Source organism: Hypomesus transpacificus, unplaced genomic scaffold (assembly GCF_021917145.1).
Source record: "Hypomesus transpacificus isolate Combined female unplaced genomic scaffold, fHypTra1 scaffold_51, whole genome shotgun sequence".
Classification (NCBI taxonomy): Eukaryota; Metazoa; Chordata; class Actinopteri; order Osmeriformes; family Osmeridae; genus Hypomesus; species Hypomesus transpacificus.
In genome coordinates, this window is record NW_025814024.1 from 603811 (window position 1) to 630690 (window position 26880).

Sequence of the window (26880 nt, forward strand, 5' to 3'; positions counted from 1 at the left end):
TCATGTTGTGTATTGTAATTTGCTTAACTACATGCTCTTATGGTTTCTTCCCTTTAGCACTTATTTTTTGGTTGTTCACAATGTGTACTTCTGTTTTTGGCTACCTGCATTGCTTTGGGGCTATCTTGTTGTTATTATCAGTGACCTATGCACTTTGTAAAGCTCTCTCTTGGAAGTCGCTTTGGATAAAAGCGTCTGCTAAATGAATAAATGTAAATGTCATTAAAAAGCTAGCTAGCTTCCGTTACCTAGCAACCTAGCATAACACTCGTGGCAATGCTACTTCCTGCTAGTGTTACTTGTTAGTCTCCTCATTTTAAAATTTGAAGCCATATGATAAAGTTTCCATAGTCGATAAGATAGATATGTACTTTATTAACCCCCGAACGCAAATTATTGTGTCCAGGTAGACAGATAGCTAGAAAGCTCACACAGTCCAGAAAATCTTTAATCGATAAGTTGGATATTGTAGCTACAGTACAGTTTGAGTCTTTTGTTTTTAACTCAAGTGTTGTCTCATGTGAGGCAGCTGTTTTTGTTTGTAATAAATAAATAATAGTGTGATGATGTACGGAGGATGTATGGTTATTTTGTACCATTTCATAATTAAATTTACAGAACAATTACTATACCGTGATATATACCGTAACCGTGATATAAAATTACTCATACCGTGATAGAAGATTTTGGCCATATCGCCCACCCCTATAATTCGAATAAACATCTTCAATGTTCAATTGTTGTTGTGTTATTGTACTCGTAGAAGCGTTACGTTAATGCATTTCTAGTTACTATTGCACATTACAACAGCCATATTTAAATGTTATAGTATTTTGTATAAGACTGACATTGTTTTTTTAAATACCTTCATTGCATGTGCTAAACCCACCAAATCAAATTATTTTGTGTAACCTAAATTTACTTGAGAATAAACCAGATTCAGAATTTTTTTCGGCACTTAACCTTGAATGGTTTCCTAAGAAATATCCAAAAAAGAGAAAAATGCAAAAAGAGAACCAAAATAATCGTATTTTCCATCTGAAGTAACTTTCAGCATTAGTTTAATGTAGTTTTAATGGTCGGCCTACGTGTGTCTCGACTGAGTCTCTGTGCTACGATGCACTTAGCGATCTACGATTGGTCTGGAGCTCTCGTTAATCTACAACGATTTTCAAGGGCCTCTTTAGCTACGATGGTTTCGGGAAACGGCCCGTACAACTAAGATCCATCGTACGATTGGACTTTACGATCAACTTAGGCTTACGATGCTTTCGGGAAACGCAGCCCAGAGCCGCAACAAACTAGTCACTGAGTATTATGATAGTGTTCGTGCTTTTCAAAGTAAACTCGAGTTATGGAAGACGCAGCTCTCCAAGCGCAATGCAGCCCACTTCCCCTGTCTAAAATCTCAGCCTGTCAATCATCAGAGTATGGACAAGTACGCAAACTTGCTATCCGGACTCAGGCATGAATTTAACAATCGATTCGTGTTTTTTACTGAACTGGAAAAGGAGTTTGCGCTTTTTCGCTCTCCATTCACCATTGACGCTTCCGAGGTCCCGGAGGCGATCCAAATGGAACTGATAGAACTGCAGTGTTGCGCACCTTTGAAGGATAACTACGGATCTCTTGCAATCAAATCATTCTATCAATCCTTGCCACCACAGTACCCAATGCTCACGGCTTTTGCAGGTAAAATACTTTGTATGTTTGGGACAACATATTTATGTGAGCAGGCCTTTTCCGTTATGAATATTAACAAGTCAAAAGTGCGCAATCGCCTGACTCACGGACATCTGAATGATGTCATGAAAATAGCCACTGCCCAGAAACTGTTGCCCGATATGGACAAGCTGGTGAAACTTAAAAAAGGTGTCTGGCTTCGACGAGTAGCTGAAGTGTTTTCATGTACAGGCCTTCAATAAATATAATAAAAGCAATTGACAGTTTACGCTTGTGTTATTTACAGGAAATGTGCTTTTCAAATTTATAAATGTAGGCTACTTGCATGGATAGGAAAATGTTACGTCTTTAGAGGGTAACTGTCTCCTGCTTTAGGCTATGTAATTGTAGGCCTCATTGTGAGAATATTTTGGTGCCAATGACATTTTTTATTGATGTGTAGGTCTTCATGAATAGTTTCAAATAGTCTACCTATCCATGTGTTGAGTCAGTGTTTGGCCAAAAGTGTAGTCCCTGAGGTCTCACTTGAAAAAAATATGGCCCCCTGTCCAATTTCACCCTGGCATCCCTGGTCTAAAAATACACAAATCTTTCATATACAACTTATAAAGCCTTTTTAAATGAAATAATGTTTAATCTTTTAAGTCAAATTGCTAAATGTTGATGGGGGACATGTTTTGTCCCATAATTCAAGAATCAATGAATATCATGTATTGCCTCTGTGTCCCCACACAGGCCAACATCCCAATCAACTCTATCAACACTATGGCTGTCAAAATTGCTCAAAAATATTCCCTTTGAAAAAACACTTATATTCAAATATATTTTAAATTTCTGGTTGCACATTAGGTACGTCAATAACAGAACAAATTAATACAATGAAACATCTCTACTTGTATACTAATTTATTTAGTATACAAGTAGTTTAGACAAACGACAGAATTAGTTTAAACATATTTGACAAATTACCTACACAAAAATAAGTAAATGAACTAATGGCCAAAACCGCAGACCCTGGCCTCTTGCTCGCACACACACACTCTTTCTTTCTCTCTTTCTTCCCATTTCCAGACATCACTTTAGATTTTTTTGGGTTACAATCACTTTCTCTGCTGCAGTCAAGCTGGGTTCTGCACTTTCTGCCACGCAAGTCAACTGTCAAAAGTGACGCTGAGGCGCGCGCCCACCCGCAAAGCAGACAGACGCGCTGCCGCAGCTTTTTTTTTTAACATTCTAATATAAATTTTCACATTCGAAATTCGTTTTTTAACCACTATTCGAATATTTATTCGAATTTAGAATATTCGTTGACAGCCCTAATCAACACCAGCCAATGGATACATCAACGTTTAGATTTGAAAGTTGTCTGTGACACTCTGAAACTCAATGAAATCATATTGACAATGATGAAACCACCCCTTCTAATCGCTAACAATCCAAATGTCACTTTTTGCCTTTTAAATCAAGTTTAATCAACCTAACACAGCTTGGTCATGTTTTCCTTTTCTTTGGCATAGTGAAACTAGACTGTTTCTTTAGTTCGTCTCACTTAAAAGAAAGCATGGGCCTGACCAGAGCATAGGTGGCCCTATAGACCACACCTCAAAGTTGTCAATTTGGATGGCATTTTGACCCTATAAGGCCAAATTGTCTGGAAGTTGGTATGCATGCCTTATAACTCACGTGGAAATCCCATTTATTGCAACGCTAAAATAATGCTTTATACATTAGCCAGTCAAAAACTGATAATCTGATTCAATCACCAGTTGATATGAAGACTCTTGACAATGTTGAGACAATGTTACCAACATCTGAATAGTTGAATGTAAGATGAAAAGTAGATTTATTGTGAATTTTCGAAATATGCATGCTTGGCTAAATGCTAGGGCATCTGCGAATTAAAGTCTGCCTTCCTCCCCTTACGCGCGGGCACCAAATCTTCACTGACTCATCCAGGCTTCAGACACAGGCGAGCTTGAGACGGACGCACATCAGGGTTTGCTGTCAGACCGGGGGGGGGGGGGGGGGGGGGGGGGGGGGGGGGGGGGGGGGGTGTAGTTTGTGCAATAAACTAATGTGTTCTGCAGAGAAGGGAGACTGGCGTTGGTCACGGTTTGGAATGGAAGGGACGTAATTAAGGTGGCAGGCATGTGTTGCTTAGGTGGCCACCTTAACGTAAAAGTGCTGCAGGAAACTGCACATTCAAGGCTTTCTGGAAAGGGTGGGCTGACCTAGCCCCCACCCCTCACTCCTTGTTATTGCTTCGGTGAAACGATATCATTCAGTCATTTAGCAGACGCTCTTATCCAGAGCAATAACGTCTTCCCGCTGAGTGTGCACTTTGGAACACGAACTTCTCATCCAGAAGTTGCAGAGTGGGTGGAATTGTGGGTATATTACGTTAAATGCGTTAAACAAAAATAACGAATTAATCCTGAAATTTAATCATAACGCGTTAACACGTTATTTTTCACAGCCCTAGTAAAAAGTTGTAAAATTTGGCATGTTGAAACTGCAGAGCATTAGTAACTACCATACCAAACATTGGCTACGTGAGACAGAAGGTGGCGCTACAGGCCACGCCCCAATTTGCCAATTTTGTGATGCCTTTTGCATCCCATTTGTCCCCAAATTCTGAAATTCATTACATATGCCTTATTTCCCATGATGAACAAAAATGCATCAAGAACCTATAACGACCGCCATATTGGATTTTTCGGTAAAATTTGATAAAAACTACAAAATTCTTCTCATGAACCAGATCTCTTCCACACACGAGGAAGACACTACAAAATCTTACCATGTGCAAAGGCAGCTTCATATCTCCAAAATTGAGTTAAAGGAAATCTAATTTCAAGTTCAAGTCTTATTTGTCAGGTACACAGAACAACATAAGGTTAGACTGGGCACTGAAATTCTTAAGACAAGACAATGCAAACACCTGGCATAACATAACATTTAAGTACACAGAACATAATTTACATCGATGCTGAGCTTAAATAAGTGAAACTTCCTAAATATACAGATAGCAATAAATAATCGACTATACTAACCCTAATACTAAAACTTCCTATATTACAGATAACAATAAATAGTACACTATACTAACCCTAAATGCACATAAAACCTATTTCAACCCTATAACCTATTCTAACCTAAGTGGAGTACAGTACAATAGTGCAAATTTGCAGATAAGTGACTATGTCAATGACCATACAGGAGCCTGGTGGCGAGGTACAGTAGTGCAATGTTACTGATAGTGCAACCAGTAGCTGAAAGTGACAGTGTATGAGTGACTAGTGTGCAGTAAATCAATGTCCATATCAGTGTCCATTCAGAAGCCTGATGGCCCTTGGGTAGAAACTGTTGTCCAGTCTGCGTGTGCGCGACCGGATGCTGCGGTAACGCCTGCCAGAAGGCAACGGGGTAAGGAGACTGAAAGATGGGTGGGAACAGACTCTTAGAATCCTCCCGGCTTTCCTTAGGCAACGTGTGTGGTAGGTGTCCTGTAGGGCTGGCTTTACACATACACCAGTCAAAAACTGATATTCTGATTCAATCACAAGTTCATATGAAGACTCTTGACAATGTTTTGTACACAAATCTGAGGAATAGTTGAATGTGAGATGAAAAGAAGATTTGTTAAGAATATTTGAAATGTGCATACTTGGCTAATTGCTATAGCTTCTTCCATGGGCGTCATTAGACCCTTTTTACTGGGGCACCGTGCACGTGCCCCAGTATAAATCTGCTGTGCCCCAGACAAATCAAATGTTTGAGTTTTAACAATTGTCTTTATTAGTCAGTGCATTAAATTCGATTGATAACCCCTGAATAAATTAACGCAGTATCCCAATCAAAGCTTCTAAAAGTATTTAACCGAAAGCACAAACCAATGCAAGCAGAATTCCATGTCAGCGCGCTCTTCTGAGCTTGCCAAATAGCCACTGCAGCAAGCACAGAGAAGTCCACACGACTCCAGAGTGTGGACTTGAGGTAAAGTCAGAATTGAGGTAGGCTAAGAAAACATTACAAAACTAAAGATAGTTTCTTAATGAGAGGCCTACCGATCATCCTATTGTGACAACAAAAATATTACATGAAGCAAAAAAAAAAAAAAACTATTTGCGCTCATATGAATGCCAGCGTTCTTCAACTGTTGTATAGTGGGTTAAGCAAGGGGAGTTTCTGTAGCCTAGTACTGCGTTGTGCACAGCAAGCTTGAAAGAAAAAAAGGGATATGAATAGGGGCCTGTGCCCCAGTAGAGTTTTATGTCTAGCAACGCCTCTGGTTTCTTTCCAAATCCTGTCTCCTATGCTCAGCAGCGCGCGCACTCCAAATTCAAACAGACTCATCCTGGCACTTGACACACACGCGAGCTTAGGGAGAAGCACACACATCCAAGGTTTTTTGAAAAGGGTGGGCTGACCAAGCCCCCACCCTCACTCTTTGGTTTTTACAGAAGGCCCTTGTGGATCTTGGTGCTACTGCATTTCCGATTTTGTATGCAATGGTAAAAGGTTGTCCAAGTTCTGAAACATTAAAAGTATAGGCCATGAGCCTATACTTTTGTGGACCACTCCACAAATGGACCACCATTACCCATAGGTGGCGCTACAGGCCACGCCCCAAATCTCAATTTTCAAAGTGATGGATTTCCACCCCATCAGTCTAAAATGTCTAATAATTCATTTTTTCAAGTAATAAGCCCCCGTTCAAGTGTTGAGCATTAAATTAGCTGCACGGTCTGTAGAGATATTGGGACGAAGCTGCAATACAGTAGATAACAGAAAGTGTTTCATTCTGCAGAAATTGTGTAAATGTTTAATGTAACAAATAAAAAAATTATAACACCTAAATTGTTATAATTTGTATAATATTACAGCGCATCTTCGTTGTTCAAAGACACAATCTTTACCCGGACATAACTTTTGTGCATGGTGAAACGTAAATGCCTCAAAAAGTTAATGTCAGGCCCTGAATGATCACTGTCACTAGATATAAAGAAAACGTTGACTTTCACTCGGTGCTATTCACTGACAGTAAAAATATATATATATGTGCACTGCTGTTAGTAGGCTAGCTCCAGAGCTCGTTGCTGCGTTGCTATATGATAGCAACTCATTAGGACACTTCACCAACTCTCCACTCACTCTCCATGGACCATACATTTAATTGGCCTTGATGGCCATCAGGTCTCGGCAATTACTCATTTGCCCTCTCATGTCTACTTGGTTCAAAATGATATGGCTGTGGGCCATCATACACATTAGTGTTTTTTGCCACCTCTTCTTCATCCCAGTCAGTCACCATAGTTCTGGTACTAGGCTGAGGCTACTCTCCTCCACGACTCACCAACGTGACGTCATAGCCAAATTGCAAAAATATGCTAATGCTAACACCAGAAACTACAAATATTGTGTTTTAACACCATTTGGAGACACCATTTGGAGATATTTTAAATGATAAACAGTGTTTAACCTGCCATATGGCCTTTAAAGTTTCCCTTTCCCTCTTCAAACCAAGGTGCTGGGAAGCTTTCTGGAAGTAATATAGTCATCCTGACACATCATCCAGTACAGCAGTGTTTCACAAACTTTTTTTCTGGGGACCCATTTTAAAAGTCACAAGCCTTCGCGACCCAAGCCAATAAACATACGGAAATCACAAAATTAAGGTGGATTTGACCATTATTGAACAATAATGAGGATATTCTATTGTTATTTTAAAACTTGTAGGCCTACTGCCATTGTTGATAAGCTATCTCAGACTGAGTGATCACTTCTCGCTGAACAATTGAACCAGCAATATTCAAATAGTGTATCCAATAATTCCCTAATTGGACATTAATTATATTATTATTTATATTATTTTCAACATTCAATTGAACCAGAAACATTGGAACAAAATATGTAATAATTACAAAACGATTACAAATTATACGAAACATGTTGACCCATTTCAACATTGCTAATGGGATAGGTAGGCCTGTCTGCGTTTTTGTAGCGCAGGCCACGATGCAGGAGGAGAGCGCAACACGCATATCAGGCGCAGCATTCAGTCCCAGTGCTTTGTTTTCATTTTTGTGAGCACAGACAATCCCAATTCGCACATGTACGTGGTAGTGAAAGGAATAAGCATAGAAATACTGGCACTACTGAGGACAGGATATTCTGACAAAATGCTTATCCAGAATGACGATAAGGTCACAGATCCATAGGGTCAGTGCGATCGCAGCTGAGCTGCAACAACTCGGTTTCTTCTGCGGGACTAAGCGTCAACTCAAGCAAAGTATCAAGGGGATTTTGCATCCTACTTTTATCATTCAGAATGACATACCTCTCTGTTGGAAAATAGCGATCAAACTTCTCAATAAGCGCAACGACATGAGTTTGAATAAGCGCAGACGGCTGCTGGTCTTTCAAATAGGGGAAGCTCATTTTCGGCCTAAATCATATGTATTTTACATTAATTTTCTAGTTCACTGACTAGTTCACCCCTACGACACTAGCCTAGCCTACTGTATATTTACATGTATTCATTTAGCAGACGCTTTTATCCAAAGCGACTTCCAAGAGAGAGCTTTACAAAGTGCATAGGTCACTGATAATAACAACAAGATAGCCCCAAAACATTGCGAGTAGCCAAAACATGAAGCACACATTGTGAACAACTGAAATAAGTGCCAAAGGGAAGAACCATAAGAGCATGTAGTTAAACAAGTTACAATTAAACAACATGAATCGCAATGAATGAATGAAGGAACGATCAACAAAACAAGATTAAACTCGAAGAAAATGTGGGAATTAGGTTAAACTGAAACAAGGCATGCGGTGTAGCTATAATTGTATGAAATGTATGATGAAAATTTGCTAGCAACTTAAGCAAATACCAAGAAATGGGTTGCAGCAGTTTGTCTTTCGACAACACTTACAGAATCCGCAATGGGACTGAACTTACATTACATTACATTTATTCATTTAGCAGACGCTTTTATCCAAAGCGACTTCCAAGAGAGAGCTTTACAAAGTGCATAGGTCACTGTTAATAACAACAAGATAGCCCCACAGCATTGCGGGTAGTCAAAAACAAGAAGTACATATTGTGAACAACCAAAAAATAGTGCTAAAGGGAAGAAACCATAAGACCATGTAGTTAAACAAGTTAAAATTACACAACATTAATCTCTAAGTGCAAGTGTACCTGTAGGAAAGCAATAAAAATAGGATTAACTAAAATAGAATACAACAGTTTAAATCAGCTACCACTAACCAACAAGAGCAACAGTCTAAGCAAGAGTCATTGTGATCCTTGAGGAAACTAGCGTTGGGTTCAGCAAACCATTCCTAAGTACCATTGTACTCCCGGAACAAGTGCGTCTTGAGCCTTCTCTTGAAGGTGGAGAGACAGTCCGTGTCTCTGATGGAGGTGGGGAGTTGATTCCACCACTGGGGTGCCAGGCAGGAGAAGAGCTTGTGCTGGGACCGGGCGGTCTTGAGAGGTGGGACCACCAGGCGGTTGTCTGAAGAAGACCGTAGGTGGCGGGTGGGGGTGTGAACTTGAATAGCTTCGGTGACTTTTTGTAGTACAAAATTACTGTAAATCATAAGGAGATGCAGTCTTTCGACAGACCCTCCAATCATCACGCAGAAGCCCAGCGTTCAGGCCAGCCCACTCCTCCATTCACCCCCAGAGACGCTGAGCGTACATGGGCGGGACATAATCGCAGTTTCGAAGCACTGAAAAAAACTGTTCAAAACTGCCCCATGGAAGTCCAATGGAAGCTGAGCTTCAACATGAAAATGAACTGTGGCGCTACGGGAATGAATGAGAAGGAAAGCATTCAGTCGACCTGTTAATATATGTAGCTGATTCTGAATGAACTCGTCTTCGATATGAACGTGTTCTAACGCATTTAAAATCTTAACACAATAGTGAATATTTGACCATTCATTTGTTTATGAAATCACCATTGGCAAAGATGCAGATCGTGACAAGGCGACCCCCCAAAAAATCTCTTGCGACCCACCTGAGGGTTGCGACTCAGTCTTTGGGAAACACTGCAGTACAGCATGTGTGTCCAGGAGAGTTGAACTGGTACTACCTTTAGCATAACCTTCCCAGAGGGATTACAGTGGTTCATATACCATACTTGAGGTTGTGCTCACAGTGAGAACGCTCTGGTTAACTATAAATCAGGGCCGGTCCTTCCTACAGGCGACATAGGCAGCCGCCTAGGGTGGCATGAGGAGGGGGGCGGCATGAAGAGGGGAGCGGCATTTTCCCAAGTGCATCCATTAATTAACCCTCCCGCACACCCAGCACAGGGCGCCAACAGCGCCACGTCATATCTCCACGTTGCGTTTGGGGTGGCGGCACTGCAATTTGCGCTCCCGGTGAGAGGCACCACGATCTGCGCTCCCGGTGCTGTTGATACATTTTGCCTAGGGCGCCAGATGTGCTAGGACCGGTACAGCTATAGATGCAGCTTAATGCAGAACGAGAAAATGTTGCTCATTAAATGTAGCGCAGGGCTTCTTAAAAGGGTCATTAACTGCAAAACCGAGTTTACCTTGTCATAGTTGAATACAAACTTTTCTGTGGGTAAAATGGACATACAGTGAACCTCAAAGTCCATTGACACCTCTTTCCAATGCAAATGTGACGATATGAAGCCGCTGCTGTAAAATCGTAGGTTTAAAAAAATCCACGAGTTTGGCTTTGGTCTGTACCTTTGTCACGCCCCAATCTCAGGGCTTGCATACATCTCAGACACTAGTTTAGCTGCGCGCTGCTCTGTGTACTTCCACTGTAAGTGGAAGTGTGACTAAGTCAAATTATTTTGCCTACAGTTATTAGCAATGCTAACGTATCCTGTATCTAGCATAGGTAGAATGTGTGATGATTTAGTTTATTGGAAATGGGGCTAACGTTATTTCATGTTCCTGACTGTTTCATTCGAATAAATAACCTGTGTTATCATGTAAATCTACAATTCACGATGCATGTTTAACCAGATCTTTGTCAGGTTATTTTATTTTTCACCAAGATAGCTGGACTTAACTGAAGCTGTTTGACTCACGATAGTTTGGTTGCTAAAGGGTAACGTTACCCACCTAAGTTGTTCCCGTTTGCTTAAAAAAAAACAGAATTGCCCTGCAAAAGCTAACCACAGTAACTACGCAAACAGTGAAACTGAGAAATGACTTCAAAGTTTTTGGACTATCCAGCCAGATGTGTTGTAGGTAGATTAGTGGTAGTGCACTGATTAAACATATATTAATGAAGTAATATTTATTCATCAAAAAACACGGCCACAGATTTGACCCATGACCCCCAAAATGCAGATACTTCACTCTGGCTTGGGATCTCCTTAAATAGCTATACAGGTAATGCAGAAGCGAAGTGCAGTAACTACAATTTTGTTTTCCCAGTTCTATTTGTATTTTCAGAAACTATTTTGACTATTTTAATATTTTGTAAATGTATTTAATAATCAAGTTTTTGCCATGGTAACTAATTAATTTTGATCATTGTCTTCAGTATTTTACACAATAAATTAATGCAAAAGTACACTGAATAACAGGAAAGATATGAAAGTGAAATACACTAGTCACCACCTAACATAAGATAGCTTGAGTTAAAGTAACGTTTACTATCTTATCACCGGTGAGTTTAGCGCAGTTGGTTTTGTAGCTCATTAGCACATTACTTAGGACTAGCCATAATCTGGATATTTTCTTTTAAGTGCTAGTTCCAGTATTCTTTTCCCTCTAGATGCAATTTCATTCAGGTGAGAGTGGTGATTAATGAGCTCGAAATATGGACCAGTAGAATTATTTGTAGTCTGCAGTAAGTGCATCCAATGTAGGAGCAAACAGATACAGAGCACAGTAACAGCGCTTTCCTGTGGTTTGCTTTGGTTTGAAATGCGTCCGATGTATGGGGAAACAGATAGGAGCGCCGTAACTACACTTACTGCGGTTTGCCTCAATTTTAAGTGTGCTTTTATAGTTACTGCAAGTCTTTATACCCCTTTTCTCAAAAGCGGAGCAAGATTGAACTCTGAAACCTCGTCACAAAATAAAACAGATATTGAGAAGTTAAATTTCACTTAACTCAATTTTGACAAAAATGAAGTTACTGTGGTTAGCCTTTGCACGGCAGAGAAGTGGAAACAACTAACGTTATCATTTCAAATGATATCTAGTCAATCTGTTGAAAACAGTGTTGTGTAGACACAATAGATTTATTTGTACGTTATTTCAACTCTCCACCTTCGATGTTTCAGTGAGTGCTGTTGGCCGTAGGGGTGGGCGATATGGCCAAAATCTCCTATCACGGTATGAGTAATTTTATATCACGGTTACGGTATATATCACGGTATAGTAATTGATATAGTAAATATAGTCAATTTAATTAAGAAATTGTACTATATAACCATTCCGTACTTCATCATCACACTTGATTATTTATTACAAACAAAAACAACTGCCTCACATGAGACAACACTTGAGTTAAAAACAAGACTCAAAGTTACTACTACGAGCGTTCCGATTGGCTGATGCGCAGTCATGCCATCCGCGTGGTGACCTAGTACTCACAGAGCGATACGGATCCGTAATGCCCTCAGACAAACGGGGGGGGGTTAAAAATAATTCCTTCGTTAATAATTTGTTACACAGAACTTTATTATTTAAATATTCATCCCAAATTATTCACACCTTCACAAAATCAACCACAAACAAATAATTTCTGCATATGCAAGTAGCAACGCTAGTGCTAAATAACTATTAAAATGGTCGGCTCCATGACGCCGGGTAAGTAGCTAGCTCCTGAGACTTGTCACCAAAAGAACGAAGGGAAACCTTCAATTAAGACATGTTCGTAGGTACCTAGCGAAAAGTAGCCTGAACTTTCCTAGATCTTAAGGTAATGCTGAATGCTCGCTGATATAGCTGTCTGTCTTACTAGAACGGCGAATGTATGCATCGCTGCTAACGTGTGCTGACGTTGTGACTATGTAGGCTATGTGAGAAAGACAGTGACAGAGTGACGGAGGGAGAGTAGGGAAAGGAAATGCAGCGAAAGAATTTGCTGCATGTTTAACCTAAATAGTGTTAAAAAAAAAAATTACGAAACGCAATATGTGGTGGTCGGTGTTGATTCTGTGGCGCATCGCCACAAATTAGTCTGTGTGGGGAAACACTGAAAAGTATACCGCGGTTGAAACAGTATAGCCAAATCTCTCCCGGTAGACACATTTCTACCGTTGCACGGTATATACCGTCATACCGCCCTGCCCTAGTTGGCCGTGTTGCGTCTTTGCTCCGTAGCTTCACTCGTTGCGTCCTCACGCGCAGCTCATCTATATATTCATGAATAAGGGAGAAAATCTTTTGTTTTATTTAAGGGCTATTTCACAGGATGCATTGGGGCGCATAGAACAGCACCCGGGCCATTTTCAGCCCAACCAATGATACATACCCTAATAGGAAACCTTAAGGAACAGTGTGAAATACCATATCAAATCAGTAAATGACCCATTTAAAGCACAATTTGCGGCAAAAAACTGTCTCTGAATTCAGTGTTTCCACAGAATTAGATTCCATTCGTGGTGGTAGGTAGGGGCGGAGCCAACCGTTTCAAAACAATGTCCGAAATCTTCCGGTTCTGAAATGACAATACACCAACGATGCCAGTGTTAGCAGCATTGGTGCTGCGCCTATTCCGGAACTGATGTGAGTTCTGATTCATATTAACAACATCCAAAGAATTAATTCTTTTTTTTTCTGTCATACTGAAATACACGTTACATGATGTTTGGGATTAGTGATGTGCGAATCGAGGCTTTTCGAAACACCGAGACAATTGAAACATTGGAGTCGGGGCTTTTGAAACGCTCAAACTTTACTCAACAGCGACATCTGCTGGCAGCTAAGAGTATGGGATAACCAACAGTCTTAAAGCTAATTCCACATCAAGATCTCAAGGATGCCTGTGGTAGAACAGAATTATTGCCGTCCTGCAATGCAGATGGTGTGATATCGAATATGGCAGTGATGGCTTTAATCTAACAATACCATGAAGCCAAAATATGATTTTCTAACTGTGTGAGACGATGGACTCAGTGTAAAGTTGTTACAAATTCATATATATATATTTTTTTTTATACACAACAGCACACAAACAGACAAATGAACAAACAGGATTTCGCTAATTGCACAAAGTAACTAACGTTCTGTCTAACTCTCAAACGGTCTCTAACTCTCTCAAACTCTCACAAATCTCTCAACCAAGCTCTCACGCATTCAAAACCTTTGGCTTTGCCACCTAATTTTATACCCAACACTTCAGTCTTTTGGCAAGTACGAGACAGGTTTTGTTCAAGATCACGTCAGAAAATGTTTAAAAAACACTGACACGTGACCGGAAATGTTTTTAAAACATTGTTTTAAAAAACATTGCAACTGATCGTTGAAACGTTGTTCCGATGCAGTGAGTGTTGAATGTGTCGGGACAGTATCGACACCGTAGTACCGAGCAGACCATCACTATTTGGGATGGTGGGCACATTTGTTACAATGACTTATGTAGCTTATGCTGTAGTTTTAACGTTAGCCTATACCTCGGTTAGAAGGGGAGAGAGAAAGAGAGCATCTTGTATCATGTCAAAACTAGCAAAATTCACTGAATATCCTAGTTTAATATAGTTACAAAAGAATATGCAATTGGTTTGTCAAAAAACGATTACCCCAAATAACGCGATTAGCCTAATGAATTGTGATTAATCTAGATTTATTAATTTCGAATATGAGATCGATTTACCCACGACCGTATTGACATGTTAGTTTTCCTCCTAAAGACCTTGAACTAGCCCCCCAAAAAAGGTGTGCAATGCTGTGAAGAAAAAAAAAACATGTTCATCTTGTCAGCTGAATGGCTGCACTGCCATATCCACTGTTTTGTTTTGCACTCAGGGTTTGACGCAACGCTTTTCAGTTAAGGCGGCCACCTGAGCAAAACACGCCTGCCGCCTTAACTACGTCCCCCCCCCAAAAAATAATCAGCCGTTGTCCTGTTTTTTTCCACAGGTACACTCTTGCACTTTTGAGGTTCTTGCTGTTTAATTGTAACGTGTCTAACTACATGCTCTTATTGTTCTTTCCTTTGGGACTAATTTGGTTTCACAATGTATGCTTCATGTTTGGCTACCCGCAATGTTTTGGGGTATCTCGTAAATAAGCCATAAATGTAAATGTTTTCTCCCTTCCATTCAAAACCGTGACCAACGCCTGTCTCCCTTCTCTGCAGAACGCATTAGTCTATCGCACAAACCCCCCCCCCGCTCCGCTGACAAACCCCACCCTACCACCTTAACTAACACCAGGGTTTCCCACAGCACTGCTGTGGGGGGGGGGGGGGGGGGGGGGGGTGATTGACTGGGTTTTGGGGGTATTTCACACTGTTCCTTAAGGTCTCCGAATAGGGTATGTAACATCGGTTGGGTTGAAAATGGCCCGGGTACTGTTCTATGCCCCCTGATAGATCCTCTGAAATGTTCCCGGGAAAGACACATGCTTTTCTCCTTTTATGGTATGCTCATTAATATTTAGATGAGCTGCGCGCTGCTTGGTTGGTTTTCAACGAGTGAAGCTGGGGAGCAAAAACGCAACACGGCCAACGGCACTCACTGAAACACCAAAGGTGCCTTTCTGCAGTTCTTTCAAATAGATAATCTAGACAGGCGTTATCAATAGGCCAGACTGCTAGTCGTTTCCTGGCTATTTTTTTGGAAGCTTCCCTTCTAATGCCGACTATAGCTAGTCTAGCTAGAGTCATTTGCTAAGTAAAGTATGTTTATGTGTTTAGAAACGTATTTAGCATTCTACCTATGCTAGATACAGGAGACGTTAGCATTGCTAATAACTGTTAACGACAAAATCATACTGTACTTACAGATTGCGGTTTCGATGATTATACGGTCGGAACCTCTTTTCAGGTTCAGGTTCTTAGCAAATCTTGCTTGAAATTGTCCAAAGTTGTCAAAACTGTCTTGGGTGAAATATTCAGAGCAAATTAATAATTGAGTGTCGAACCTTGCCAAGATCTTCTCAGACAAACACGAGCCATGCCTGTCGAATGTTTGGCTCCTTGGGAGGACTATGAGTGTTAGTCTTCCCTTTACAGCCTGGAACACAGCATTTACGACCATGGTCCATTTTCAATATCCTTGTTATAATTCAAAACGTTCTCCTTTGTAATTCCTTAGAAGTAGCCTACACAGAGCAGCGCACAGCTAAACTAGTATCGGAGATCTACGCTACCTCGGGCTGGTCTGGATGTCAATTTTGGGGCGTGACAAAGATACAGACCAGAGCTAAACAAGGCGGTCCCCGGACTGACGTCAGTCCGGTGGCTTTGTTGAAAAGCTAGCATTTTACAACTATGACAAGGTAAAATCGGTTTTGCAATCAATCGCCCTTTAATTAGCGATGTTCGCTGTGTTTCCGCCAGTTTTTCTCCGCCAGTTTTCTCCCTTTCAGTTGAACAGCAGTCTCCCTTCTCTAGAGAACTTCATGTATGTGTAATGTGTGTGTTATATACATATAGGTGCTTGACTGTATTGTTTTGACAAATGTCATCCTCATCAACATCATTATTTATGTCCCCGAAGTGCAAAAATGTGGTTAACCTCTGTCTGTCAGAGGACACCCCCATCCCCATAACTGTACACACACACACAGAACTTACTGGTTTGGATGATCCTCTCCCCCGCGAAGATGACCAACTCCCGTCTTTTTTGTTCTTGCAGTCCTCTGTCCACTTGTTTAGAGACAGGGGGGTGGGGGTATAGAGATTGAAGGGCAGTCATGGATCGAATAGAATAATCATTTCAAAGGCATAACACACCACAATCACCTGTTTGTCTACATTTTGACATATTTGACAATACAATCAGTCAATTAAGTCAAGGAACATTGAACTAACTTGACTAAGTCAAATTAACTAATGTCAGAGTGGCGTTTTAGCTGTCATCAGTTTTAGGGAATGGGGCTTGCTTAGAATTAGTATTAGCATAAGCATATCAAAATTACTGAGGAACTGAGGCTTGCTTTTCATAAAAATATCTAAATAAACTAATAGGGATGAGTGAGTACACCATTAGGGCTGTCACATTAACTACTTTTTCTTGTGAGATATATTGCACCAAAATTAATTGCGATAAACGATATTATTGCACACATGTCAATTGTAATTTTCAGTCACAATTGTATGCCACTGATTACATAATGACCCCCCCCCCCCCCCCCCCCCCCCCCAAAGGCGAGTTTTCCCGGCTGTTCGTGCGTCTATCTTGCTTCACTCCATCATCCCTTATTGTTTACAACGTTAACAGGGCTACTTGGTTGGCGTTACCTTTACAAGGTGTGGCGTGAGTGTGTGAAATGGTTGAAATGCGTGTGTCTCACGGCCAATGCGTGAGAGTTGGCAGCCCTGTGTTTGTCAAGCAGCATATTTGTAAATGCTGGGTTTTCGACCGTGTTTAATGGCTGCATCTCTTTGGCTAGATAGCGAGTTACGCCATTTCGCGCTGTCACGTTTATATTTGCACTGTCGGGAAAAGGTATCTGTGACAGAACTGTATGGAAAACCCTATTCCAGCTGCAGTTGTTGTTCACAGGTTGAAAAACTGGGTGGGATAGTTATGTATTGCTAGGTGAGACGTTAGGTTAGTTGCCTCTTTTCGTTTCCACTGTTTTTAAACAAAGTCGACATACCGGCTCGTTCACGTTAATTGGCTCTCATCTCATTCGGCTGACAAACAAAATGTTCCTACACCAGTCCGGAGCTGAAGATTGCGGCTTTGAAACCAAGTCCATTTTTACTTCTTCTTCCAAACTAGCTGTAGATGTCATGAAACAGAACACTTTATAACAGTGAGTTCACACCTTCTCTTCACCTGTCGGTGTCCGCTCTGTGTTTGTGGAGACGATAGTCCCACCTACGCTTTAGACAAAGAAAGCAGACAACCAGATGCTGACTGAAGCAGCGGGGTCGACTAAAATGTTGGTGACATTCGTTCTTATGTAAAAATTAATTTAATCATTCTTTTTTATAATAAAAATGATCAGTTGCAATATTTTGCGGCACCAAAAATTATTCTGCTCATTTCCATATACCGTGCGATAAGTTAATATATTGACTATCGCGACAGGCCTATACACCATTATCTGTATCTGTATCCCTACTAATGTTTGTTGGAATCAATCTTTTGTGTTAGATTCGAATAAACACTTTGCATCATACTTTGCTGCCATTTCCATGCTGTTTTACATTTTGATATTGGTTAAAAAGCTTAGATTAATATTTTTCCGACACATTCACGACCCGTCAGCCATTTCACATTATGTTTTCTTTTTTTCGTTTCTCTGTCGAAATGAGAGGAAATTATTCCGCTCATTTCCATATACCGTGCGATAAGTCAATATATTGACTATCGCAACAGGCCTATACACCATTATCTGTATCTGTTACAACCAACTAAATTAATTGTACCCGTACTCGGAATGGGGGTGGCTTAAACCGGAAGTTGGCCGGGCAAAACCAGAAGTTTTTTATTTAAGCCTGAAATTGATATGGGTTGATCAGTGGTTGTTATATTTAGGGAAAAAACTGTTTACAGAACAGCCTCAGAATTGAGCTTCGAATCATGTTTTTGATCAAAAATCGAATTAACCGGTAGAAGCCGTGAGTCCTGAGCTGTAAACTTGCAACTGCACTGTGTCCAGTTTGAGCCAAGTTCTCAAAGTAACTCGGCTAGAAAGGTAGCAAGCTGACAGAGAGCTGTGAAGATGGCATTATTGTGTCTGTGTAGGCAGCAGAACTGCAGCAGGCTGGGTACAGTAGGCGAGGAGACGGATATCTGTATGTAGCTGGCCTATCACAGAACGACATGGACAGACACAGCTAGCAGCCAAGGTTCTAAATTAACTTTTTTGATGTCCCCAATGTGACAATCGGAATCAGAATTTCCACTAGCCAAATTATCGTCGTCGTGGTATTTAATGCCTTGACTTTAAATGTATTAGTTCCCACCACAAATTTGTTTGTTTAGTTTTTTTCTTTCGCGTACATGCGGCAATCCTAACAAAACATGAAAACATTTTCGTGATCAAACACAAGTCATTTGTTGCAGAAAAAAACATCGCACTGCTGTAATTATGAAGATGGAGAAATGATTATGGATTATATGATTGAAAATGAACCTCTATTCACCTTTATTACTTTTATATGCTATATTACTGAAAACCAGATGCAAAGCTGTTGATTGATTAGTATTACCACTAAAACATAGAAAAAATAGAGGCCAAATGTGGAAGACGAGATAGATAGAGTTTGAGTGCAGAGAAGTATGTGTGTAGGCCTCTCCCATGAAGGACTACAAAGCCCAGATATTGAGAACTACAAGCGCCAGACACCAGGGGACAGATTTATGTCCTTATATTCAATATCCCTGTGCAGCTGGGCCGCAAGGCCTCACGTGGGCCCTGGAAGGAGAGAAAGTTAGGGAAAGTACAGGCAATGCAAATTCTGTGAAAATTGACCAACCGGGTGTGAAATGCATACATGAATCTGTGACCACATATAATGTACCAATGATAAAATATCACAAAATAATGGAGAGTAAATATATAAGCGAATGTCCGAGGAAAATTCCAGTCAGACTCCGGGGTCTACTTATGTTAGTTGGAATCAATCTTTTGTGTTAGATTCGAATAAACACTTTGCATCATACTTTGCTGCCATTTCCGTGCTGTTTTACATTTTGATATTGGTTAAAAAACGTAGATTTATATTTTTCCAACACATTCACGACCCGTCAGCCATTTCACATTACGTTTTCTTTTTTTCGTTTCTCTGTCGATATCCTCATCCCTTGCCTCGTTCCTCTTCTCGCCCCCAGAAGTTTGTCCCAACCAGTGTTGATCAAGTTACTTGGAAATAGTAATTACTGATTACTTCTCCAAGAGAGTAATCCAGTTACTTTTCTAACTATTTATTTTCAAAAGTAATTAGTTACTTATATAATGATAATATAATAATTACTTTACTTAGTTACTTTTCAAAAACGTGATGCATAACCTGAATACGCAATAAAGCAATAGACCTTTCAGCCTTATTCTATTCTTTCTGCATATTACATCATATATCTTGAATTCCAAGATGGCGCCGACGGAGGCAGCCGCGGTAGCTAGGTGCGCTCAGTTTTGTCTTGTTTTGTCTGTTAATTCAGTGTTCTGCCAAGATTTCCGGGGTTCTCCAACAAGAGAAGCACTTCTTAACATCAGGACTACAACTCCTGTGGATCTATTTCCCACTTTTCTGCTTCAAGCGGCAGATTTAGTGGGAATTATAGTCAGTCACCCTCGGCTTTGTCCTAGCAACAAAGCGTCGTAGGAGAGGTAAACGGGCCGGTGTTTTGGTGAGACTTCGTCGGCGCGGAGTGTGCACAGCGTTACCGGGGATATGTCTCTTCAACGTGCATTCGCTGAGCAACAAACTGGACCAACTTCAGCTACTGGTGTGGAAAAACATAGACTTTCGTTCATCTTCCGTTTTGTGCTTTACGGACACATGGCGTAAACTGATCCCAGACTCTGCGCTACAGCTAGCAGGTTTCAAACTTCTGAGAGCGGATCGTGACCCTGCTTTCTGGCAAAACAAAAGGGGGTGTTATTAGTTTTTTTATTAACAATGGCTGGTGTGAAGATGTGACAGTGATTCTGCAGCACTGTTCTCCTGATCTGGATTTTTTAAAATTAACTGTAAACCTTTTTACTCGCCACGTGAGTTTGCTTCATTCATACTGGTCGGCGTCTACATGCCACCTCAGGCTAGCGCCAACGAGGCTCAACGTGTGCTCGCCAACCAGATGTTGAGTGGGGAGCATGAAAATTCCGATTCCTTGGTTATTGTGCTACGCGACTTTAACAAAGTCAATCTCACTCAAAAACTCCCCAAATACAGACAATTCATCAAATGCCCTACCAGAGAAGAGAAAACTTTGGATCACTGCTACTCTACTATCAGTAAAGCATACCATGCGGTTCCCCGAGCAGCTCTGGGTCACTCAGACCAAGCCATGGTCCACCTGATTCCTGCATACAGGTAGGAGCTTAAGTGCTTTAAGCCTGCTGTGAGGACATCAAAACAATGGACCAGTGAGGCTATGGAGGAACTGCGGGCGTGCTTGGACTGTACTGACTGGGACATGTTCATGACTGCTACCAATAGTCTGGATGAGCTCACGGAGGCTGTGACATCATACATCAGCTTCTGTGAGGACTGCTGTATACCAACACGCACCAGGGTGAGCTACAACAACGACAAACCCTGGTTTACAGCTAAACTCAGAAGGCTGACGCTGGAAAAACAGGCCGCGTTTAGGAGTGGGGACAAGGACAGATTTAAGGAGTTGAAGAACAGGTTTAGCAAGTCGGTGAGAGAGGCTAAACGACTGTACTCAGAGAGACTAGAACATCAATTCTCTGCTAACGACTCTGCTTCTGTCTGGAGAGGGCTTAGGCAGATCACCAACTTCAAGCCCAGAGCCCGCCACTCCACTAACGGCTCCCGCCTGGCCAACGACCTGAATGAGTTCTACTGTAGATTTAAAAGACAATTGGACAGTCCTGAACAACCCCTTTCCACCCGTGAGGCCTCCCCCTCCCCCCTCTACAGTGACGACCCTCTCCATTCAGGAGAGAGAAGTGAACAAACTGTTCAAGAGTCAGAACCCCCGCAAAGCAGCTGGGCCGGACTCTGTCTCTCCAGCCACCCTCAAGAACTGCGCTGACCAGCTGTCTCCGGTGTTTACCTACATCTTCAACACCGCCCTGGAGACATGCCATGTGCCAGCCTGTCTCAAGTCCTCCACCATAATCCCTGTGCCCAAAAAGCCCAGGCCAACTGGACATTATGACTACAGACCCGTCGCCCTGAACTCTGTGGTAATGAAGTCTTTTGAGAGCCTGGTGCTGGCACACCTTAAATCCATCACAGACCCTCTACTGGACCCCTGCAGTTTGCCTACAGAGCTAACAGGTCTGTGGACGATGCAGTTAATATGGCCCTCCACTTCACCCTACAGCACCTGGACTCCCCAGCATCCTACGCCAGGATCCTGTTTGTGGACTTCAGCTCTGCCTTCAATACTATAATCCCCGCCCTGCTTCAGGACAAGCTCTCCCAGCTGAACGTGCCTGATTCCACCTGCAGGTGGATCACAGACTTCCTGTCTGACAGGAAGCAGTGCGTTAAGCTGGGAACACAAGTCTCTGATTCCCGGTCCATCAGCACTGGATCTCCCCAGGACTGTGTCCTTTCTCCTCTGCTCTTCTCCCTGTACACCAACAGCTGCACCTCCAGTCATCCGTCCGTCAAACTCCTGAAGTTTGCGGACAACACCACCCTCATTGGGCTCATCTCTGGTGGAGACGAGTCTGATTATAGGTGGGAAGCGGACAACCTGGTGACCTGGTGCAGCCAGAATAACCTAGAGCTCAATGCTCTCAAGACAGTGGAGATGGTTGTGGACTTCAGGAAGAACAAAGCCCCACTCACCCCCATCACCCTGTGTGACTCCCCAGTCAACACTGTGGAGTCCTTCCGCTTCCTGGGCACTATCCTCTCCCAGGACCTCAAGTGGGAACTGAACATCAGCTCCCTCTCCAAGAAAGCACAACAGAGGATGTACTTCCTGCGGCAGCTGAAGAAATTCAACCTGCCAAAGTCAATGATGGTGCCCTTTTACACAGCCATCATTGAGTCCATCCTCACCTCCTCCATCACCATCTGGTACGCTGCTGCCACTGCCAAGGACAAGAGCAGGCTGCAGCGTATCATCCGCTCTGCAGAGAAGGTGATTGGCTGCAATCTGCCTTCCCTCGAGGACCTGCACCCCTCGAGGATCCTGAGGCGAGCGAAGAAGATTGTGGCCTCCCTGTTTCAGTCACTCCCCTCCGGCAGAAGGCTGCGGTCCATCAGGACCAAAACCTCACACCACACAAACAGTTTCTTCCCTTCCGCTGTTGGCATCCTCAACAAGGCCAAGAGTTCACACTGACTTTAATAACTTCATGTCTTAAAACAATTGCATTTGCACTACTTCACAATTTGTGTAATATTTGTACTTTATATTGTATACTGTAAATTGGCAACTTATATTTTATTTTATGGCAACTTGTATTTTATTTTATTTTAAATTTTATTTTAATTGTATTCCACTTAGTATTGCTAGTTTATGTATCCTTAGTATAGTTAGACCATGTATCTAAATTTAAGATTCCTATATGTTTATTGTATGCACCTTCCTGCCAAAGCAAATTCCTTGTCTGTGCAAACTTTCATGGCGAAAAAATCCCTTTCTGATTCTGATTAAATGTTATCAAATGAAACTGTCTCTTTGTCAAAACTTGTTTTATTAGTTTTAATCTTTTAACTTTATGCACATTGCTTTGAGGTGGAATTTTTCACTGTCGATAAGTTTTCTTCCCACGCAGTGTACAGCGGACGCTAATGTTTTTGTCACTTTTTACCGAGTCAAACTCAAAGGAATGTTGGTACTTACTAGCATTAAACTGCATGGTCCTGCTCTCTCCCGCAGTCTATACAGGGATATGCACAGGCTATTGTTGCCCGGGCAACAGCCCGTTTGCCCTGATTGGCTGATCTGCCACTCTGGAGAGAGAGCCTAAATGAACGTTTTTTTGGGGCTGCATCAATATGATAAGCCCATCATTAGTAAAGTTAAATCAAATCAAATTGCGATATCATCCAGTTCTGTGTTCATTTATTTTGCCACCACAACGTCAGCGTTGCCCTCTGCCTCAAGTCACATGACATTGTATTCTCACGCCGGTGCACTGCGAGTGTAGCCTGGCTCTGCCCTCCTACATACTTCCGCAAAATTTTCATTTTGCTTCTGTACTCCGTCTGGGCTTTAGGTATATTGTGGCAACCCTGCCGAATATCCAGAAGTTAAAGCCGGAGCAAGAACAATCTTTGATCCCCACGGGGTACGTTTGACTTTCCAGCTAGACCCGTTAGTGGTGAAGGAGTTGGCTAAGGCGAACGCTAGTGATTGGATCTCTGGGCAGATCCAATAGTTTTAAACTTCAACAGAGTACCCGCCTTCAAGGAAGTTAACACTTCGCTCCAATGGAAATGAAATGTACGAGAGTCTGGTTAGGACCAGGCTACTGCGAGTAAAGCTCGAGAGGGAAAACCCTTCCACTTTAAATGAGACTTTTTGAAATAAAGGATATAAAGACAAATGCCCTGTGAATAGTAAAAGAAAATATATCCACTTGTGTCTCCAATAATGTGCAGCATCAGCTTGTAAAGTTTGCCTCACGTTGCATTACCTTGAACATGAACCAAAGCTGCAGCAGCAGCAGCAGGCTAACATATGTCCAGTCTTACATTACTGTGCGCTCTGCAAGGGAGGGGGGGTTGCATGTCTGTGCACGTCCCTGCCATGTTATCTCTTGTTGATCTGCACACACACTGACGTGGCACCGCTCATACGTGATTGTCAAGAGACACTCACTCAAACAAAATCACGGTTTAGTAACGCAGTAACGCAGCCTGCCTGCGGGAAAGTAACAGTAATCTAATTACTGTTTTTACCAATGTAATCCCTTACTTTGCTTGAAAAAAGGTACTTCTAACGCATTACTGCCCATCACTGGTCCCAACCACCGCCGCATTAAGTTGAATCTTAACTTTTTACTTTACTTTACTAGCTAACTCCCTTCTCTTTCAGTCTATGCTCCCTGCTCTGGCTCCATTCGTTCTTCTCCTTTCTTGTGTTTTCGGGTGGACGCTCCATTAGTTTCCACTGTTTCTCGCGCTGGTTTTCAAACTGCGCGCAGCCAATGGGCGTATGAAACGTCATCACGTAGCATTACGGTACGGTGTTCATGCGAAATGTAGGAAGTACTGCCAGGGGGAGGGGCCAAGATGGCGCTGATCCATGCAGACATGCTGCATACTTGATCCTCGGACAAGTAGGGATATTCACGCAATAAGTGATGAAAAAAACTATTAGAGTCTATATCAATAACATCTAACTCTGGTGGCTGATATGAAGTTTTTGGGGAAATTCGTACATATGGGCAAACACAAAGCTAAACATCCCTCCGAAAAGGACGACATGGAGAGTAACGTAAACATTGCTCCAAACCAGTCTTATGATTCACAGCCAAAGGATGAGATGATAACAGATGCATCTGTTACAACTGACACAGAAGATGCAGATTGGCCTTCTTTATCTTCTCTTCCAAACACTACAGCTAAGAGTCCAGCGCCAAAAAAAGGGAAGGTTATGCCCACACACGATACAGATCTGAGCATGGTCCTTGCCGCTATTCAGTCTCTCTCCACAAAGTTTGAGGTAATAGTTCAGAAGGTTACATGCTGAGTTCTGAGCAAGCAATTTAAGGTTGCGATTCTTGTCCCAAATATGGCAGGCTTCATTCAGTGATTGAAACTAATATTATTAACATTCAAGTTTTACAGTATAGAACCGACATTGAACACTCCGAGCGAGCTGTGCTGTGGTAAACATGGAGATGTACACACAAAGGGAATAAACATGTGGATAGCAAAACATGTGTTACTGCAATACTTTTCTGAGAGAAATATTTGATTTTCTGGAAACATTTCTGGGGTGCCAACAATTTCGGCCATGACTGTATATATAAGTGTTGGAGGTATTTATTCCGTGTTTATTTAGTGTTCTTATTCTTAGATGACAATTCTTAATTTGGGGGAATCAGTTCATTTTTCTCTTAATGTTAGAGGCCTAAGGAATATTGTAAAGGGAGGGCACTTTTTCTTTTTACAAAACAAAGAGAAGCTCAATTTTTGTTGTTGCAGGAAACACATTCGTGACACTGATGCAAAGTTTTGGAAAGCTCAATGGTGTGATTCAATGGTTTTTGTCATGGCACAACTCATTCAGCAGGGGTTGCAATTTGGTTTCAAAATTTTAAGGGTGAAATAACAAAGATAGTTTACTCTGGGGAAGGAAGATGGATTATAATGATATTAAAGATAGATAACACACAATTTATTATATGCAATGTTTATGGACATAATAACAACTGTTTAAATACATGTATGTTTGAAAAACTTAGCTGGATCTTGTTCGACTTAAAAAGCAAGTACAGGGATGAACATGTGCCGATAGGTGGAGATTTTAATGAAGTCCTTGATGATGCCCTGGATAGATTTCCTCTGAGAAACAGTGTATCCATGAATTGTCAACTTTTTTGTGATAACCTACAGGTTATTGATGCTTGGCGCTTCTTACACCCACATAACAAAGAATACAATTGGAATAATAATGCTTTCACTCAAATCAAGGATTGATTGTTGGCTCCTATCCACTAATGCTGTTCAGTTTATCTCTGATATTTCAATTGGCTACTCACCTTTGTCAGATAATAGATTTATTATAATTTCATTAACAGGAAGCATAGACAGTTGTAAGCGAATTTGTGGCTACTGGAAATTCAACAATAAGTTACTTTATGATTTTTTTTTTATACAGAAATTGTTGTAAATGTTGCCTCTATATTTGAAGATGACTCCAAGAGTCATACCCAAAGGTGGGAGCTCTTTAAATTCAGGGTTAGACAAATAGCAATGCGTCGTGGTAAAGAAGAGGTCAATTGTAAAAAATCTCAAGCTATTTTAGACAACCTTGACAAATTATCGTCAGGTTGACTCAGATGAGGAAGCTACTTTACTGAAACTTTGAAATGAAATGGATGATCTTTACTTAGATTTGGCTAAAAGTTCCTTATTATTCTTATCCCTAGAGCTATTGGGATTTTGAGGAACATTAATACAATTGTTAAAATGTTGTAAAAGGATATTAATAGTTCTGTTCCCTTACAATTTGACACCTCAAAGTGATTCCCTATTAAAAGAGGGGTGGGACAAGGTTGTGGTATTTCACCTTTCCTGTTCTTAATAGTTGTGGAATTACTCTCCATGAAAATCTTAAATAGTTCTGAGATTAATGGTGTATCCATTTTTGACCGAGAGATAAGAATCTCACAACTTGCTGATGACACAACCTTGTTCCTAGAAAACAAGGATCAAATTAGCAAGGTTCTTGA

At 41.4% G+C, this 26880-nt stretch overlaps 1 protein-coding gene across 4 annotated transcripts in view; it reads right to left on the bottom strand.

Moving 5' to 3' along the window:
• Positions 1-26880, bottom strand: part of ctif (CBP80/20-dependent translation initiation factor) — a 152706-nt gene that overhangs the window by 99661 nt on the left and 26165 nt on the right. For 3 of the 4 annotated variants that reach the window (XM_047017236.1, XM_047017235.1, XM_047017238.1), the window contains exon 3: positions 16439-16510. The exons of the other annotated variant lie outside the window; for it this stretch is intronic. In XM_047017236.1, the coding sequence (XP_046873192.1) occupies positions 16439-16510 (72 nt within the window). The remainder of the gene's footprint in view (positions 1-16438; positions 16511-26880) is intronic. 4 annotated transcript variants of the gene reach the window in all.